Source organism: Cyprinus carpio, chromosome B9 (assembly GCF_018340385.1).
Source record: "Cyprinus carpio isolate SPL01 chromosome B9, ASM1834038v1, whole genome shotgun sequence".
Taxonomy (NCBI): domain Eukaryota; kingdom Metazoa; phylum Chordata; class Actinopteri; order Cypriniformes; family Cyprinidae; genus Cyprinus; species Cyprinus carpio.
The window spans coordinates 23,516,329-23,533,840 of record NC_056605.1 but is presented as its reverse complement, the minus strand read 5'-3'; the positions used below and the strand labels follow the sequence as shown (position 1 = coordinate 23,533,840).

General features: G+C 36.6%; 1 protein-coding gene across 2 annotated transcripts in view; it reads left to right on the top strand.

The window, feature by feature from the left end:
• The window catches only part of LOC109059512 (semaphorin-5B-like), a 131,149-nt gene that overhangs the window by 39,997 nt on the left and 73,640 nt on the right, over positions 1 to 17,512 (top strand). For both annotated transcript variants that reach the window (XM_042731645.1, XM_042731643.1), the window contains exon 3: positions 14,562 to 14,807. In XM_042731645.1, the coding sequence (XP_042587579.1) occupies positions 14,621 to 14,807 (187 nt within the window). In that variant the 5' untranslated portion in view covers positions 14,562 to 14,620. The remainder of the gene's footprint in view (positions 1 to 14,561; positions 14,808 to 17,512) is intronic.

Here is a 17,512-nt window from a genome sequence, read left to right as displayed (position 1 = left end):
TTTGTAGCTAACTGTTATTAATTTGGTTTTATTTTGTACGTAACGGTATAGTCCACCCAGAAATGAAAATTTAAATCATTTATTCACCCTTGTGTATTTCCTTACTTCCTTATGTTCGTGGAACATAAAATAAAATATTTAGAAAAATGTTGGTGACTCAACAATTTCGATTTCCATTGACTTCAACTGTATGAGCAAAAATTACAATGAATGTTAGTGGGAACTGAAACTGGGTGATTATCAACTTTCTTCAAAATATCTTCTTCTGTGGGTTTTGAATGACATGAGTAAAAAATGATGACCGAATTTTCATTTTTGGGTGAACTGTTACTTTAAGGCAAAGCTTATAATAGGTTGTAAGTAAATAATCAAATAATATGACCTTTATCATCATAATTTGAGAGTGGAGTTGATTAATATGACCTTAATGTAATCAATAAGAAGCCTCAAATGTTGTAAACAGCCGTTCATTTATATCTTGTGGTTGGTGTTTTACATTTCTTTGGCCTTTCACTTGAATTACAATACATAAATAATTGTGAAATAACATGATTAGTATATTTACATATATAAACTAATACAACACACTATTAGAATTGGCATTTTAATTTATATTTATACATTTTTTTGTGTGTGTGTTGAATCCTGACTGTCATAGTGAGTAGTGAGACTAGGTGATTCACAATTTACTCCTAAATATTCCATAAATATTTTGATTATAAATGGAGTTATGTTTTAACTGAGTTTAAGGGTGTTAAGATATTTAGTAGTGCATAAATTGTAACCCGTTACCCATTGTAACCCAAGTCACTTGCAATCAATTTATTTATCAATTAAATTGTCCAGGGTTGCTGTCAGGGTTTGTTTAGTTTCTGACGAGTTAAATGTGTTGTTATTGTGATGGCAGTTAAATCGGGTAAATTGTCAACACTGACACTGTAGAAATCGGTTCAGTTCCTGCAGAATGCCACTTTACACTAACAGGCTCATGTAGTAATGGGTTCTGCTACTTTAAATGAACTTTAAACAAGTTACAACAGCCAATGGCATGAAAGGGTCAGAGAAATTGTGTGAAATTTATGACACTTTCAACAGAGCAGTAGCATAGAATAAACAGTCTTCTTTAATCAGGGTTTATAATAGACCACTAAAAGCTTTGGTCTCTTTTATCTTTTAGCTCTGTTTTGTCCTCTAAGCTGTGAGATGGTCTCATCTTACTCTCTGTGCCGCAGCCATCAGTTTCTGACCTCTTGACCCAAGTCACTTTGCTAAGGAGTTGCACTTTATTAATAGATATGCCGGTGTGGAGCGGAGGATGGCACTTTTGTGCAAGCACATCAGAAGTCCCAGCCCTGGCATTTATGCTGACACACATCCCTGTCCATCATTTCATTGTCCCTGGAAAAAGCTGCAGATGTTTCTCTGCCCCCTGAACTCTGACTCTAGAGGTCATCACTACTGCACTATTATCATCTTATGATTTATAACACCTTTCCAGTATCCAGTACTGCGGCTCACTTCATGCTCTTAAAGGGACAGTTCAACCAAAAATGTAAATTCTGTCATTATTTGCTCACCCATGTCATGCCTATCCTGACTGACTTTTTTCCGTAAAACACAAAAGAAATATAACAAGTCATTATTTTCACTGAAACTACAATAAATTGATCTTTCATGCTTCAAAAAGAATGCAAAAGCATCATAAAACTAGTTTTGTTTTAGTGACAAATGACAAATTTCAGGTTGTTCCAATTGCAAATTTATTGTATGACTTTAGACCACATTGCAATAGAATGCAGGATTATTACAAACCGCTTTTCTAGAGTTCTTTTTGTCATTCACATAAATCACTTTGATTATATTGCTCAGGACATACTTCAAAAATTCACCTTTTGAGGAAAATAAGTCATTAGTGTGAATAAATGACTTTTAAATGAATTTTGAATACATTTTCATTTTTGAGTTAACTGTTCCTTTAAAAATAGGTGGAAATTACAGCAATATCCTTTTAGATTCCTGCAGGCGTTTAATGCATTATGTAAATGATTTTTGAAAGACTTCCAGCACACTCAGGGGAATACAGTCACACAATTTTACGGCTAATTTTTGTGGTGGAACGGCCGCCCCCTCATCCCACCCAGTGAATTAATGTCTCTGTGTGCGTATAAGAAGGAACTATGTTTCCTTGCATCACTGATTCTGTCCTTTTTTCCTCATTATTTTATTTCTTTTCTTATAGTTTTAGAAGTCCTAGCTGTCGGAGCTGTTGCCGGGTGGTTAGCGCATGAGCTGGCTCATGCTGTTTCCTGATCCCATTCCGCAAAATCTTGTCATCTGTCCAAAAGAGAGTCCAAAAGGCCAAAAAAGAAATATTATCTACTCCCTATCTCACAGACAGGGTTCGTTCAGCTCTAACAGTTTAATAGTGCCAGCAAGACATTGAGACATCATCACAGTCGATTTTTACAACAGTTTTCTTCATCAGTGTTTTTGTCAGGTTTTCCATTTTAATAAATTAAACACCTTGATTGTTTTAGTAAGACTTTTTTTGTATTAGTTAGATTTGTTTCAGTAATTTTTGTTTGGTCACTTTTTTTTTTAAATATAATTTTAATAATTTGTATTCTCTATTGTTATTTCTTATGCATCTATTAATATTTTAATTCCTTTTTATGTAAATTACTTTGACATACCTTTGTGTATGAAATGTGCTATATAAATAAGCTTGCCTTGCCTCACTTATTTATTTAAATAAATAAATATACAGTAATATTAAATATTTTTACAATTACTACAAAAACTGTTTTCAACATTGATAATATATTTATTCATCAACAAAGGAGCATATTAGAATGATTACTGATGGACCATGTTACACTGAAGACTGGAGCAATGGCTGCTGAAAATTCAGCTTTTCCATCACGGGATGGAATATTAATTTTCAAAATTTATTAAAATAGAAACAATATTTTAGATTGTAATAATATTGCACAATATTACTCTTTTGTCCATTTTTGATCGAATAAATACAGACTTGGTGAGTGTAAGGGACTTTTTAAAAAAAACTTTTGGCCAGTAGTGTATCTTGATTTTTTTCCCCTTACCTCATTAGCACTAACTGTTTAAATCTAAAGGTAGTAGTTTTATATTTAAGAATAAACCAATGGATGTTGTCACTGAAAAACAAGACAAAAATATTTATTAAAAAAAAGTTTTTTTGCATTGTTGTACATGTATACGGCAGGTGTGAAGTGATTGACTTGCAATCTCCCTTATCACATTGCTCAGCTTTGAAATCAGTGGTTCAGTTCCAGACCTCTTTCAGCCTATTTAATACTGAACCAATGAATCACCATCTAACATAACATACCTTGAACTACAAAGAGTTGACGTGAGCTCCGTATGCAATCTGATCGTGTCAGTGAGCACAGAGAGTTGAGAGAGATGATGTGTAACCCCAGGCTATCTGTGATAGACACATACAGTATTACAGGCTGGTGGGCAATTGGAGAAAGGTGCGTTACTGGATATGGCTGGACCTGGCTAGACTGTGAGGACATGATATAGGCTGACACAAATTCAGATTAGAGGATGGCCTTTTGCCGCCTTCTTAGATTGGGTTTGACCACACACGGATCTCCAGTGTGGGTAGCCAGAGCAAAAGAAACCAGGATTGGTTGTATGAGGGGGTATGCAAAGGTTCTACACCTGGTTTATGTATTTTATTTGTGCTTACATGTTCAGTTATGCATTTTTTTTTTTTCAAAGTCCCTTTAAGGCAAGTCATGTCACTCGGTGGTCATCTTTGAATCTGCTCTCTGGCATGCAAGTACAGCTCCTATCTCTTTGAATGGGGAAACATCAAATTCTCCAAAACTGGCAGCCAAGCTTACAATTAAATTTAATATTTGAAATCACCAATGAAATCTGACAATAACTGTATCATAAATGTTGTTTCTTTTGCTCAAATAGTAGCATTTAAAAAAGCTTATTTCTCAGGCTAGACCGGCCAGTGTGCATGCACAGTTCTTGGTGCATGTCTCAGAACGTTGACTGTTTCTATAGCAACCGGGATGCTTCTAACAGAACTTCTAACCAACCTTTACTAGCAATGTGCACTAGCAAAGGCATTTTGCTTATTTTTTATTTCTGTTGTGTTTTGGTGATTAGCTCCACCCACAGTAAAATCTCATTGGTCCAAAATAATAATCAAAGATATTAATATATAATGCATAATGTGTCATGTCAAGTAGCTCTTATTTTTCAATTTAAAACTTGTTGTGTAGCACCTGTTTACTCAGTTTTGGAGGCTTATTTGGTGAAAGATTGTCCTAATTTGCTTTCCTTCTGAAAGTAAAGATTACTTTTAGCCTGTAGCTCAGTGTGATTATGTGAGTGAACTTCCTGCCGTGCAGTGGCTACTTTTGTAAATTGAGGTGAATGCTGTGCATTAGATTGGGTTCTGTGATCTTCTGGCCTGCATGCGTTCCATCTGAAAACTAAAGAGATTGTCACCACAGACTTGCTAAATTACGTTTGTAACCTAACGCACATCAAATGCAGAAGACCTCCTATAAACAGGCTTGATTACACCCTTGAGAGGCGATTGGTACCCCGTAATTGCTGAACTTAATGTAAGGTACTTCTTTTCTTAATCAGCATCTCTGCGTGACCCTTCCATCAAGCAGCAAGCTAACAAAACCTGCCGAAGTCTATTGTGTCTTTCTTTAATCTGGTCTGTCACAAACCGAGACAATAACTTGATAAACACATTTTTGCATTCAGTCAGCATTGGAGTTTGAAATTAAATGCTGCCACTTGCAATCAAGCTGTGCTTTTAATGGAGTTTTTGGTGCGCCGAGGACTCTTTTCAGGCTCTTTTGAAGAGGCACTTCAGGGGCGAAATGGTTGAGCTGATCACGACCACCGTCGCTTCGCTGTTCTCCTCAGCTTGTGTAGATTACATTCTCACTCTGCCAGACACCACTAGCCCAATTGGCCCACACCAAATGGAACTGTCTCACAGCTATGACAAATGATGTGTGTTGTGTATATGCTTGGTGTGTATGTGACTTTGTATCTGGAGCCACAACAATAAAAAAGAGCCACTCAGCAGGATGGTCAAGACCCTTGTTAGAACTTGGATGGAGCTCTCACGTAAAGTTGCGAACTCAGTATTCTGCCATTGTTGCAACCTAATTTTGTCATGCACACGCTGACACGCAGCCAACAAGCTGTAGTGCGTTGTTTCTGAAGTACTACTTCTACTGTAGAAGCTCAGAGATACAGTCAAAAAAGCTGATACGCTCTCCAAACACCTACGCTCTCTACAGTAGCTCGGCTCTTTGTGCGAGAATCCCAGATAGGTGTGAAATTGCATCGTTACAGATGCCAACCTGCCCCAAAGCCATTAAAACTCTTTCTGATGTGTCCTTTTCCATGAATGGAGCTTTGATACATTATCAGATACATTCCAGGACACGCCTGAAGTATCGGCCTATCGACTGAGTCTGATTATCCTTTCTGTGCCGTTCGTAAGGCTAGCGAGGAGGATGGCCTCCCGGCGATTTACCGGGCACGCTCATGCGTGAGACGAGCGACTTTGCTCTGTGATTGCCGTGACCCACCCCTCACTCTCGTACCAAAAGGGTCCTTTATGAAGCTCTTTTCCATTTCGCTCTGAATTCAGTCATTCCTTCATTAACCGTGCAGACCTCCATTCCCCTGCCTTCAGGGCCCCCTTTGTCCTTCTAATGGCTCTGGTAGGGCATACTGGAGCAGGCATTAAAGAGATTTGGTGTGACTTAGGCTTTGAAGAATTAGACATGCTCAATGTAACCCTGACTGACCTGAGCCTAGATCTTGAGCATGGGGTGAACTGAGCTGCAATTTTGGAAACTGAGCTGATGGTTAGCCTTTTTAGGCCCTGTTTACATTAGGGGCATTTTCTCCGAGGAGGCAAGAGAGGCAGTACCTCCTCAAAAAATTGGATGAGAAAAAAAATTTGTACTACAAAAATAAAACAACATAGATATTACAAAGCTTATAATTAAAAAGATTTTACATCACTCGTTTTTTTTTTTGAAGAAACTTTGTCCAACAATGACACCAGCAGGTAAAGTTACAGTGGGAGTCCACATCTCTCTTGCCTCGCTTTTGTTGATCACAGGTGGACGATGGTAAATACAGGTGTAAATGGGGTCTGAAACATTCTGAGCTTGTCCACTTTCAACCACTTCCAGACGTATTCGAAAATGCATTCAAACAGCCACAAAAACCACCTCCTCTCTGCCTACTAACCTAATTCTTAAACATTACGGGATGTGTTGTTGAAGCACACTACCCAGAGTGGATTTAAACTTTGCCATCCGAAATCATAATGTTTGAAGGTGAAATGTCACAAAAAGCACAGTGTTTTCTTACCAGTAATAATTGTAACACAACCCACAGTGTTCTACGTAGTTTTGTGGCTATCAGAATACAAATAAAAGCTGCTGTTCTCCATATCATTTTCCATGTTGTCCTTTTGCATTCTCATGTAAATTGTGCAAGCTTATTTTGCAGTATTAGATCAAAAGATCAGAAAATGTCCATAAATACACAATAAATACACACCAGGCACTCAAAGACATCATGAAAGTGGGCGAAAGAGATGGATTATAAAACCAAGTGTAAATGGTAATGTATCTCCCTCGTCTACCTGTGATCCAATCGTCCAAATGCATTCCAGGTGGAAGTAGGGTTTTAGAGACGGCATTATATGTGCACCGAATCCCCAAAAGAGATTTTATTTAACACTTCCACAAATATATTAAGCATTTAAACTGTGAATGTTTTTTCATTTGTTTTCCAGAAACCCATTTAATTTAGAGACGATGAGCTGACGGTGTGCCATTTACTTTGCAGATCTCCTTTTGTATATTTATTCTAATTGAGAAACAGGTGTTTCTTAACCCTCTGCTGCAAATGAGACCTCCCAGGATCTGAGCTGGTGGGTGACTTAATAGCTTTGTGTGCTCGATTGGCCCTCATCAGCATTCCTGTGGTGTTGGAGCTAATGACAAGGCAACCTCGGCATAATGCGCCACCTAAATGACTGATTTCTCCTACATTTAGTATTTATGAGGACTTATGAGAGCACACAAGATGCTAAACCTGGAGAATATTATAAGAGGTAGGTAATCAACTTTGCCTGGACTAGCAGAAATTACTCAAGGAGACATGAGACATGGCTTCACCTAAATTACTGCTAACATTTAGATTTTTCATTTCTCCCCATCTGTTGTAAATATTTACATGAAGTACCTAGCAGGACTGGGACAAGTGTTTATTTGTTTACAGTTACTAAACAGCATTGCTACTTGCTGCATAAGTATAGAATTTGAATGATGTGATTAATATAATTAACTAGTATATAATGATTTTTTATAATTGTAATGCATTGCTACATTGAAACAATACAATTAATAAATGCATATATGTTAAAGGGATACTCCACACCAAAATGAAAATTTTGTCATTAATCACTTACCCCCATGTCGTTCCAAACCTGTAGAAGCTCTGTTAATCTTCGGAATACAATTTAAGATATTTTGGATGAAAACCTGGAGGCTTGAGACTGTCCCATAGACTGCCATGTAAATAACAGTGTGAAGGTCCATAAAAGGTATGAAAGTCGTCATCAGAATATTCCATCTGCCATCAGACGTGCAGTCTGGGTTATATGAAGTGACGAGAACACTTTTTGCAAGAAGAAAACTAAAATAATGACTTTATTCAATAATTCCTTTGTCAACGGTCTCCTTTGTGTCTCTCCATATCACCGTATTCTGCGTATGCTCTTCTGTATCAGCCGCACCACAAGGATGCACTGCTTTATTAGGGTAAGGATGCGCTGTTTTATGTGTATTTAGCTTTGATTTGAAATAAAACAGCGCATCCTTGTGGTAGCACACGGTGATATAAAGAGACACAGAGGAGACCGTTGACAAAGGAATTATTGAATAAAGTCCTTATTTTTGTTTTCTTCGCTTACAAAAAGTGTTCCCGTCGCTTCATGTAACCCAGATTGCACGTCTGATGGCAGATGGAGTATTCTGACGACGACTTTCATACCTTGACACTGTTATTTACTGGCAGTCTATGGGACAGTCTCAAGCCTTCAGGTTTTCATCGAAAATATCTTAAATTGTATTCTGAAGACGAATGGAGCTTTTACGGGTTTGCAATGACATGGGGGTAAGTGATTAATGACAAAATTTTCCTTTTGGGGTGGAGTATCCCTTTAATGTGATTAATATTAATACAGTACATTAAATATATGTGTAGCCTATATACGTATTTTACAATGGCTTGAATGTGGCCTATCCCAACAAAATACAGCTAAGCTATTTTAGCTTTCTATTTTCTAAACAAAAGAAGAAAACAATCAAATGACATGACGTATGCATTTTTAAACTATTTATTCTTCTGTATCAACTAAATATAGGCACATGGTTTTTAAACTATAATTTTTTTGTTGTTGTTGAATTTCAAGTTAGGAAGTGCAGAAAGTTGTGTGATTAGGCTACGGGAGGCCTCGCGCTGTGAGGCGAGGTCTTAGCACAGGGCTGGTTGATGGTTTATTGCTGCCAAAGCCGTATGACTTACAGCCAGAGAGATCAACACAGCTGGCAGCCCAACAGCCCGTGTAATGTGGAAGACTCACCTTTTAAGTTTGACTTTTGGAGGGATCGATATGTACTTATTGGATACATTTTTGGAAGAAAATGACCCAGCTAACCAAGCTTATGACCCGCTCACAGGCCAAAAGATGGTGCAATAGGAGCTCTGTGCTGACAGGAGGAAGAGTGGTAAGAAAGTAATTCATAAACCTATTTTTTTTTTATTTGGGACCAATGGAAGGGAATATAGAATGCACTAGCCTATGTCCTTTTTATTGCTCTGCTTAGAGACTTGTTGCATCACAGTGATTTTACATGATTTAAAGTCTTGTTTCCAGGTTCATTCTGCATTCTTTCTGCCATAGACTGATGTCATCCAATTATCTGTTAGTGCACATGAAAGTTAATGGGATGAATGGTAGGGACTGATTCTTAGGAAGCACAGCAACACCAGCAACAGCCATTATATTTAATTCAATGTTTTTTACATCAAAATCCACAATAAAAACAAGTAACCCACAGACTGTGCTTTGTGTGATGCATTAATATTTCAATCTGTAGTCCCCTTCATGAAAAATAAATATCTTTTTTTATTATTATTATTTCAGAACAAATGGGAAATGACAATGAATTTAAACTTATTATTATTTCAGAACAAATGGGAAATGGAAATATTTCCTTCATTAACAAAAGTTTTTTTTTAGTATTTTTATCTTTTTTTTTAATATTTTTTAAATTAATATATTAATTACATTAAATGTACATACATACATAGATAGATTATTGTTTGGGATTGATGGGATTTTGAAAACGTTCCTAAAAGAAGCCTAGCTGCATTCATTTGTTCAAAATGCAGTAAAATCTGTAATATTGCGATATATTGTTAAATTCTTCAGTCTGCAGTGTCACATGTATTTCAGAGTGCGCTTAAAACTCATTTGTTTTTATTAGCATATGAAAATGTTTCGTAATTTGTTCTTTGTTGTTGTGTTGGTCTCCACATCGTGGTCTTGAAAGTGCTTTATAAATAAAGTTTAAAGTTGAAGTCACATGATCCTTAAGAAATAATTTTGATATGTTGATTTTGTGCTCAAAAATATTTCTTATATTGTCAATGTCGAAAATGGTTGTGCTGCTTAATATTTTTTGAAAACTGATACAAATGAGTTTTTCAGGATTCTTTGAAAAATAAAAAGTTCAAAACAGGATTTATTTTAAATATAGTTTTTTTTTTGTAACTTTATAAATTACTTTCCTGTCACTTTTGATCAACTTCATGGATTCACTCTGGACAAAAGTATTTAGCAAAGATGCATTAAGTATGAGTTTCTTTTTAAAAAAAATCTTACTGACCCCAAACTTTTTAATGGTAGTACATTTATAATATTTAAATTGATGATTGAGCAACAGCTCAGTGTTACTACTCTGCGTGTGCTCAGAGCTGATTATGTTCTGTTATTCATCTTACTGTCAGATGGGCAGCCCAGGAGGCACATGAGAAACTACTGTTGATGTCTTACAATCTGCCTCCATCCAGGCACCAGGCTCAGTGCGATTCCCTCTTGCTGACACATCTTGATGGCCCCGTCTGACATCACTGTCATTTGATGAGGTGTTAAACGAAGAAGCGGTGCTCATTAAGAGAGATCGTGTTTGCTCTTTGACTATACCTGCTCTCTTGTCTCACAAGGGGCCTGTCTTGCCTGTAAGGTGGCGAACAAACCTGTGCTGTCTTTTGCAAATGTCCGATGGCGTTAACGACATGTTCATTAGTCGGGTCTGTTTCCATGGAAATATGCTAGGGGCCTAGGTAGTCTGCTGGGTGCATGTTATCCCGGCTGATCTGGATGCTATTGACAGAAGCACTGCATGTGCATTCATTAGTCTAATCAAGGGAAGTTCCTTAAGCCAAGTGCACACGGTCCACGGATAATTGACCATCCACTCAGATTGTCCACTACTCCTGTGAAATCTAGCGAAGTGTCCCAGATGGGTATTTTATTTTCCCACGCACTAAAATAGCTAGACGGCCATAAAGTGCAATGGGCCATTTTGCAAGTATCCCAGAGGGAAGGAGTCTTGAGTGCTTTCTTTGGCTTGATCTTTCTTCTACCACTTTGGTGAGCACACCACATTCAGAAGTGCTGCCAGCTCGGCCCACTCTCTAAGGCCAGTTTAGAAGTGCCACCAGCTGTTTTGAGCCTTAATTTGTTAGTGTAGGTGGCGCTTGTGCTCGGGCACGTCTGTGTAGATCCTTAACGCCTTCGCTATTTGGCATTGGGACTAATTAGCTCACAGCTGTTGACTCACTGTTGGGATGCAAGTTGTTAACAACTGCTTTTGAACTTCACATGTGCTTGCTTGCGTTTGTGGATTTGCTTTTTATGTTGTTTTTTTTCCCCTTGTCTCTTGGGCTTAATGCAGCTGGTTCAGACTGACCTCTTTCCCATCACAGCAGCACTTCAGCAGCCAGCTGAGTAAAGCACACATCTCCAGCCACAAATTTCAGATCCCAAGCCAGAAGTGTGTACATGACCTCCCTGAATAGATGTATCTTCATAAATTGGTGTTGTTCTAATATAATGGGGGATAAACATGCTCTTGATTCTGTCGGAATAAAAGGATGCACTTTTTCTAGTTCGTTATAATGGCATCATAGGAATTATGTATTTTATTAGTTTTTCCTCCTCCTGGCGTTTAGAAATGATAGTATCCATTCTTCTTCCTTATTACTTTACTGAATAACACAAATAGCCATCACTGTTTTTGAGAATGAATTAAGTGTGATTTTGTGAATTTGACAAAATTTTGTGTAAAAATGCATATAAATGGAAATTTTATTTTTGTTATATTAATTCAGTATTTATTCTTAATTAAGGAATATTATCCATCTCTCATTATCTCAAAATTATTCACAATTTATCTCCCCTACCAACATCGGCATTACAAAACCTTTATGGTTGACTACAAAGTTTTATTTTTATTTTTTTTTAATCAAGGATAATTATGATATTTCCCCATTGCGTTACCTCTTCTGAAGGTTAATATGTACATGTGATTGGCAAGAGCAATAAATATGTAAATATTTTCGAGATTGAATTCTGGTTTTTTTTTTTTGGTAAATTTTGAGTAAATATTGTGTTCAAAATATTACTGGTGAAAATTGGTGAATATAATGTTTTGAAATATTAATTCAGTATTTTTTATTCTAATTAAGGAAAATTATCTTTGTCCTAATTAAATGATTTATAATTCATGTGCTCCATAGACATCAGCATCTGCCCACATTGGTCGACCACTGATCTACATAATAGTTCAAGCTCTTTTATTTCAAAAACATTAAGAAGAATTCATCAAGGATGATTATGATATTACCCCGTTATCTCTTTCTGAGCATACACATTTGAAATATTAATATAAGGTCAAGTAATCATTTTCCCATCAAAGGTTCTGGCCTGTTTCTCATTTCTCCTGAATACTAACTAGGCTAAAACACTTCTTTTACACGTGCCAATACACCCACCCAGCCATACTTTATTACATAACCCCTAATGAACAGTCTTGACCCAAGTGCTACAGGATTCAAAAACGGATGTGTGTGTTTTTTGTAGCGTTTGTATTCTAGATAGTTGCTCTGCTAAGACTTTAACCAACTTAACAAGTCAACAAGAATTTAGTTATGATGTTATGTGTTGTAAATAGTTCTGTATAGCAAGCCAGTTGCCATGTTCATTTGCCTAATTAGTTACCCGCTCTTGCAGAGGGATAATTGAGAAGTCATCATGGTAATTTGCAACATAACCAAGCTAATAATTTATTATTGATAGCCTCATCCAACGGTGAAACTGTAAATTAGCCCCTGGTGCATCTCAGTGGACTACATGAATTCACTCTTGTTTTTTAAACACTGAAATAATATTATGTGCCACAAGATTAACTTTGGTCCTGCATGAAAGATGGTGATGTGCTGCAGGTTTCTCTCTGGCTATAAACTCCATATATCATGTCTACAGTGAAATAGCATTAATGTTTGTGGTGCACAACTTTTAACTGCATTTGTCCACAGCATGTAATACCGGTGTGCTGATGTCCCTGAAATGGCTTCTTAACTAGCTTCCCACAAAGTTTTAGTAGGTCAAACCAAGGGGTCAAAGTTTTGCTGGTTAATCCAGTTAGCCCCTGCTGGTAGATGTTGTAACTACAAGATGCTGGTTTTATAAAGCATCTTTCAGCCATTCAATAATTGCTGTGAGAAGAAAGTTAAGGATAACTTTTTTTGATTATTTTATTTTATTTTATTAGGTGTGAAATAAATGAATATAGTTTAATTTTCACCTTTCCCTCTGAATTTGTGACCATAAGGAAAATTTGGCTTATTTTTTTCTATTGGGTTCCTGAAGGATACTAGATTCCAGCTTAGGGCAATGTGGGTGTTCAATTAAATCTTGGTCTCCTAGGTCCATAGGCTTGCTCGCTGAAGTGTGACACATTATGATTTGAAAAGTTAGCATATGATGTGGTGTGTGAGGAGACTGACGGGCAGCTGAGTGCAGTGATTGAGGTAACTTCTGTGTGTTGTAATATGACTGCACTGGAGCTGCTCCGAATAGAGATGGAGATGTCATACCTCACCTCTAATAAGATCAGCCATGATATTAAAACTCCTCCACATATGAAGGAGATGGAAGTGCCTGGGTGCTTAAAGGGTTTTATGCTGATCAAGCTGGGCCACCACTTACTGCTAGAAACTTTTAACAACACCACCCACCTCTTCTGCTACCTACCCCAGTTCCTCTGCACCAGCCATCACTGTTATTGCATGTGAATTTTGGATATATATATTTTTTTACCACTATATTACATAAATGTAATTGTTGTTATCCAGAAGCTGAAAGTTGTAGCTTGCTGCTTTTGAAGTGCTACATGTTTTTGTTAGGGTTTTCTGTGGGGTCCAATGTAGTTGCCTCAATCATTCTAGCTCTTTGCAAAGCATGCCTTGCTTTGTGACCAAATCACAAAACATTCATGGCTGAACTGTGTTGCACAAACTGTTCAGGCTGGACTGAAAAGATAGGGACCTTGTTAAAAACACGCTTCAGCCACTCTTTACAAAATGTTAGGATGCTTGAGAAGGATTTTGCAATGCCGCAGGTGCTAATACACAGCCAGGAACAGCACAACTTCTAAATCACTTATATTATTAGTTAGCAACTGGAATATTAGTAGCTTTTTGTGGAGTAATTCTACTGGGGAAAATTTTGAGTTTTGGATGTTAGGATATGCATATGTTAGTAATCCGCCAGTCTAAAAAAAAAATAAAAAAATAATAATATTTGACCCTTTTCAGAAAATTTGGGAATTTATTGTGTTCTGTTTTTTTTTTTTTTTTTTTTATTTTTTTTTTGCATAGATATTGTTTAAAAATATATTTTATTTAGTATTAATTCAGTGTTATAAATTAAGGCATGTTCTTTATATTTCATTTGCCATTGTTACATTGCTTGTAATATATTTCCATTGTAATTTATGTATTTGTCAGACACAAACTGAACCCATGACCTTTTGTCTGAGCTACAGAAATGCCTACAGTAATTTATTAGCATTTTTTTTATCAGCCCTCCTGCTTTTTCTATAATCAGTAATTCAAAACAAATGGTGTGACTCTTTTCCCACTTTTTTGTTCGTACACATTTAAAGTGTTGTTGTAAGGACAAATCAAGTTTGCTGTCAAGTCAGCAAAACTTTGACGTAATCATAAAGAAGTACAATATTGCCAAACTGTTTAACTCATATGACAGTAAAGATGTGTGTGAGCTGCAAAAATGGAAACCTTAAAGAAATAGCAAAAAGTTTAGAAAAAGTATGTTTACCATGAATCTTTTTCTCCCCTCTCAATAGGTGCATTCCAGAGGCCCACCTTGGTAGCTAGAGGAGAGGAGAGGTCGGCCTCCGTCACCATGACAGTGTTGCCACGGGCCGTGGCTTCCCTGGCTGCGCCCGGCCTTATCCTCTGTTTCATCACTCTACCATTTCCTGCTATACTATCCCAGAGGCCCCCTCTCCCCACAGAACCCTCCCCCACTCCAGCACCCCACACAAGGCCGGAGTGTACCCGCCTAGAGCACCCTGTCATCTCTATTCAAGGTGAGCACTGATGTCTCTCACAGTACATGCTCTCACTCCTGGGATATTTCAGCAATGTTTCTCTTCTCTCTAGGAATCACTTGTAGTACATGTGTTGGGGAAGCTACTTTGAAATTCTAGATTGCCAGATTAAAAGATAGTCTAATTTTGAAGTTATTGAAGGTGTCATTCTTAGAACATTTTTTCCTATCCCCCCCTAATATGTAGAGAGAGCTGTAAGTGTAAAAAAAAGCATTAAAAAAGATCTCAATGGCAGTATTAAAACACTAATTTGTTTGGTCGTCCCAACCAGTCAAATGTAGCAACACTGGCTCAACCATGATTTTGTTGCTTGAATATTTGATTTTCTGACCAATCATGGTAAATGTTTTAGAAACCTGTTTACAGATGGTAATGCTAAGATACACATTTCAGTCAAAGTACTTTTTCAAAAAGCAGTTTGCTAGACTACAAGCTACTACCAAAATGTAGAAAACTGCATTGTTATAAAATATACATTTATGCTAAGTAAAATTACAAAAACCTTTATGTAATTGCACATAATACGGCATTTAACTAAATATTCAGATGAAAAAAAAAAATACTGCATGGACTCAAATCAATTTGTGAATTGTTTGATCAGTGAGTCATTTACTAAAAAAATTAGTTCACAAGCATGTTTACTAAGTTTTAAATTGATTCACTAACCCACTGAAATGTGTCATGAATCTTATTTTACCAACTCTATATATAAAAGAAAGTGCAATTACTGGAAAAATGCTTGGTGTAGCTATACTATTTTAAAAATAGCTGCTGCTATACAGAAAATAGGTAGCTGCATGACTAAAAATTGACAATATTTTTGTTGGCTAAGCCAGAATCATATAAAAACTGACAAAGCATGCTTTAAGGGCACAGAATGTAGCCTGCATATATTTTTAGGGCATGTTCATACCTCAGTCACCTTTAATTGCTGATAAAAAAAAAACAATTCTTAGTCTTTTGTTGAAAGATGTGGCCAGGCATGTTCTCCACCATTATACACAATTTACTGACAAAGTCCACTGCTGCAATTCAAAGCGTTTGGGAATGTAGCGCCCAGCCTAGTGAGTCTGGTTGTTTTTCCATTGTTCCTGTGTTTTACACAGGCTCAGACTGTAGATCTACATTTTTTGTTTCGTTTATCTTATTCATTGGGTTATCCACACATTTCAGACAGTGATAGAGCATGCTGAAGATAGTAAGAGATAAACGTCTTTCATTTCTTCAAGATTCCTATCCTCCTGTGTCCTAGCACACAAAGAAAACAGAATGTGCAGCCATACCTTGATTTTGCTCAGAAAATCTTCTCCATAGCCATGGAACAAACGTGTTTTCTATACCAAGAACATATTTATTTAGACAACAGAGTGTGTTTGTAGTGATTATGATCTGTCGACGATTGCCCATGGAGTGAGAGCAGTGTGTTTTTGACTCTCTGAGGGACATGACAAAAATTGCAGAATAATGCCTCATGGGAAACAAAAGGAATTGATGTCTGGGGGGCTCTATATAATATATGAAACCTACTTGGACGTTAGGGCAGCCATGGCTCATATAGACATCGCCTGTGGCCAGCTCCGTTTATTGCTGCCGAAAAAACTCAGGTTGCATTTTGATTTCTCATTTTATGCTTTGCCATCAAAGCGACAAGAATTTTTTTTTCTTTTCATAGTGTTGAAATAGATGGCAATTACAAACGGCCTTGTTCACTGAGTTAGAAAACACTACAATTTACAAACAAGTTGTTAATTGTAAAGCCGGATAACCAAGGTACTGTCTTTGTTTTTCTTAGTTTTTTTCCTGGCACTGTGGCATAGCATTCACAATAAGAGCTGCTGAACAATTAGCTTTGCACTGTAAGCAAAAGCACACCTCGAAATCCCTCTTTATGTGTTCTCAATGTCCCACAGTCCCACAGCACACCTTAATGCCTTATTTTATGTTAAAGCAGTGGTATGGAATCCCTGCTACAATGGAAGTGTTGGCCGAACTTGAGATTAGGTTCTTTGATGGATGAACGTTTTTTAATTGACGCCTTCTGGCGGCTGCTCAGTCAGTCACCTGAGGCGTATTGGGGGCCTCTGTCTCTGATCTCTGACAAGGTCTGTAGATTCACACATGCCTTTGAACTATTCTAAACTATGGAAATGATACTCTTAAGATGATTTAGCATGGTGGAGCATGACCACCAGGGTTGGGGCCAGTCATCTTTCTGAATGGGACTTAAAACCATAAGAATTAGACTTTACACTTCAAGTAATTAGCTCTTAGTGAGTTTTTTTATTTATTTTATTTTTTTCTTGTTTTTAATTAAAAATGAAGTTAAACAATGTAAAAATATGCTTTTACTTATGCAACATTACATTAAGACTTATTTTTAGACAATGTATCTTTTATTTTTTATTTGATTTATTTTAAATATGAGTGGACACAATCTGGCAGTGCAATAACAAAATATACTTCAAATTAGTACGCTAATTCAATATAGTCTTAATGTAATATTATATTATTATTATTATTATTATTTGTATATGTATATATATATTAATATATATATTAATAGGAAAATTAGACAAATACTTAAAATCATTATTTGTTTTAAAATTGCAAATAACATAGAAACTATGAGAATGTTGTGCTGCATTTCTAAGAATTTTAATGGGGTTATAACAAACATAATTTGA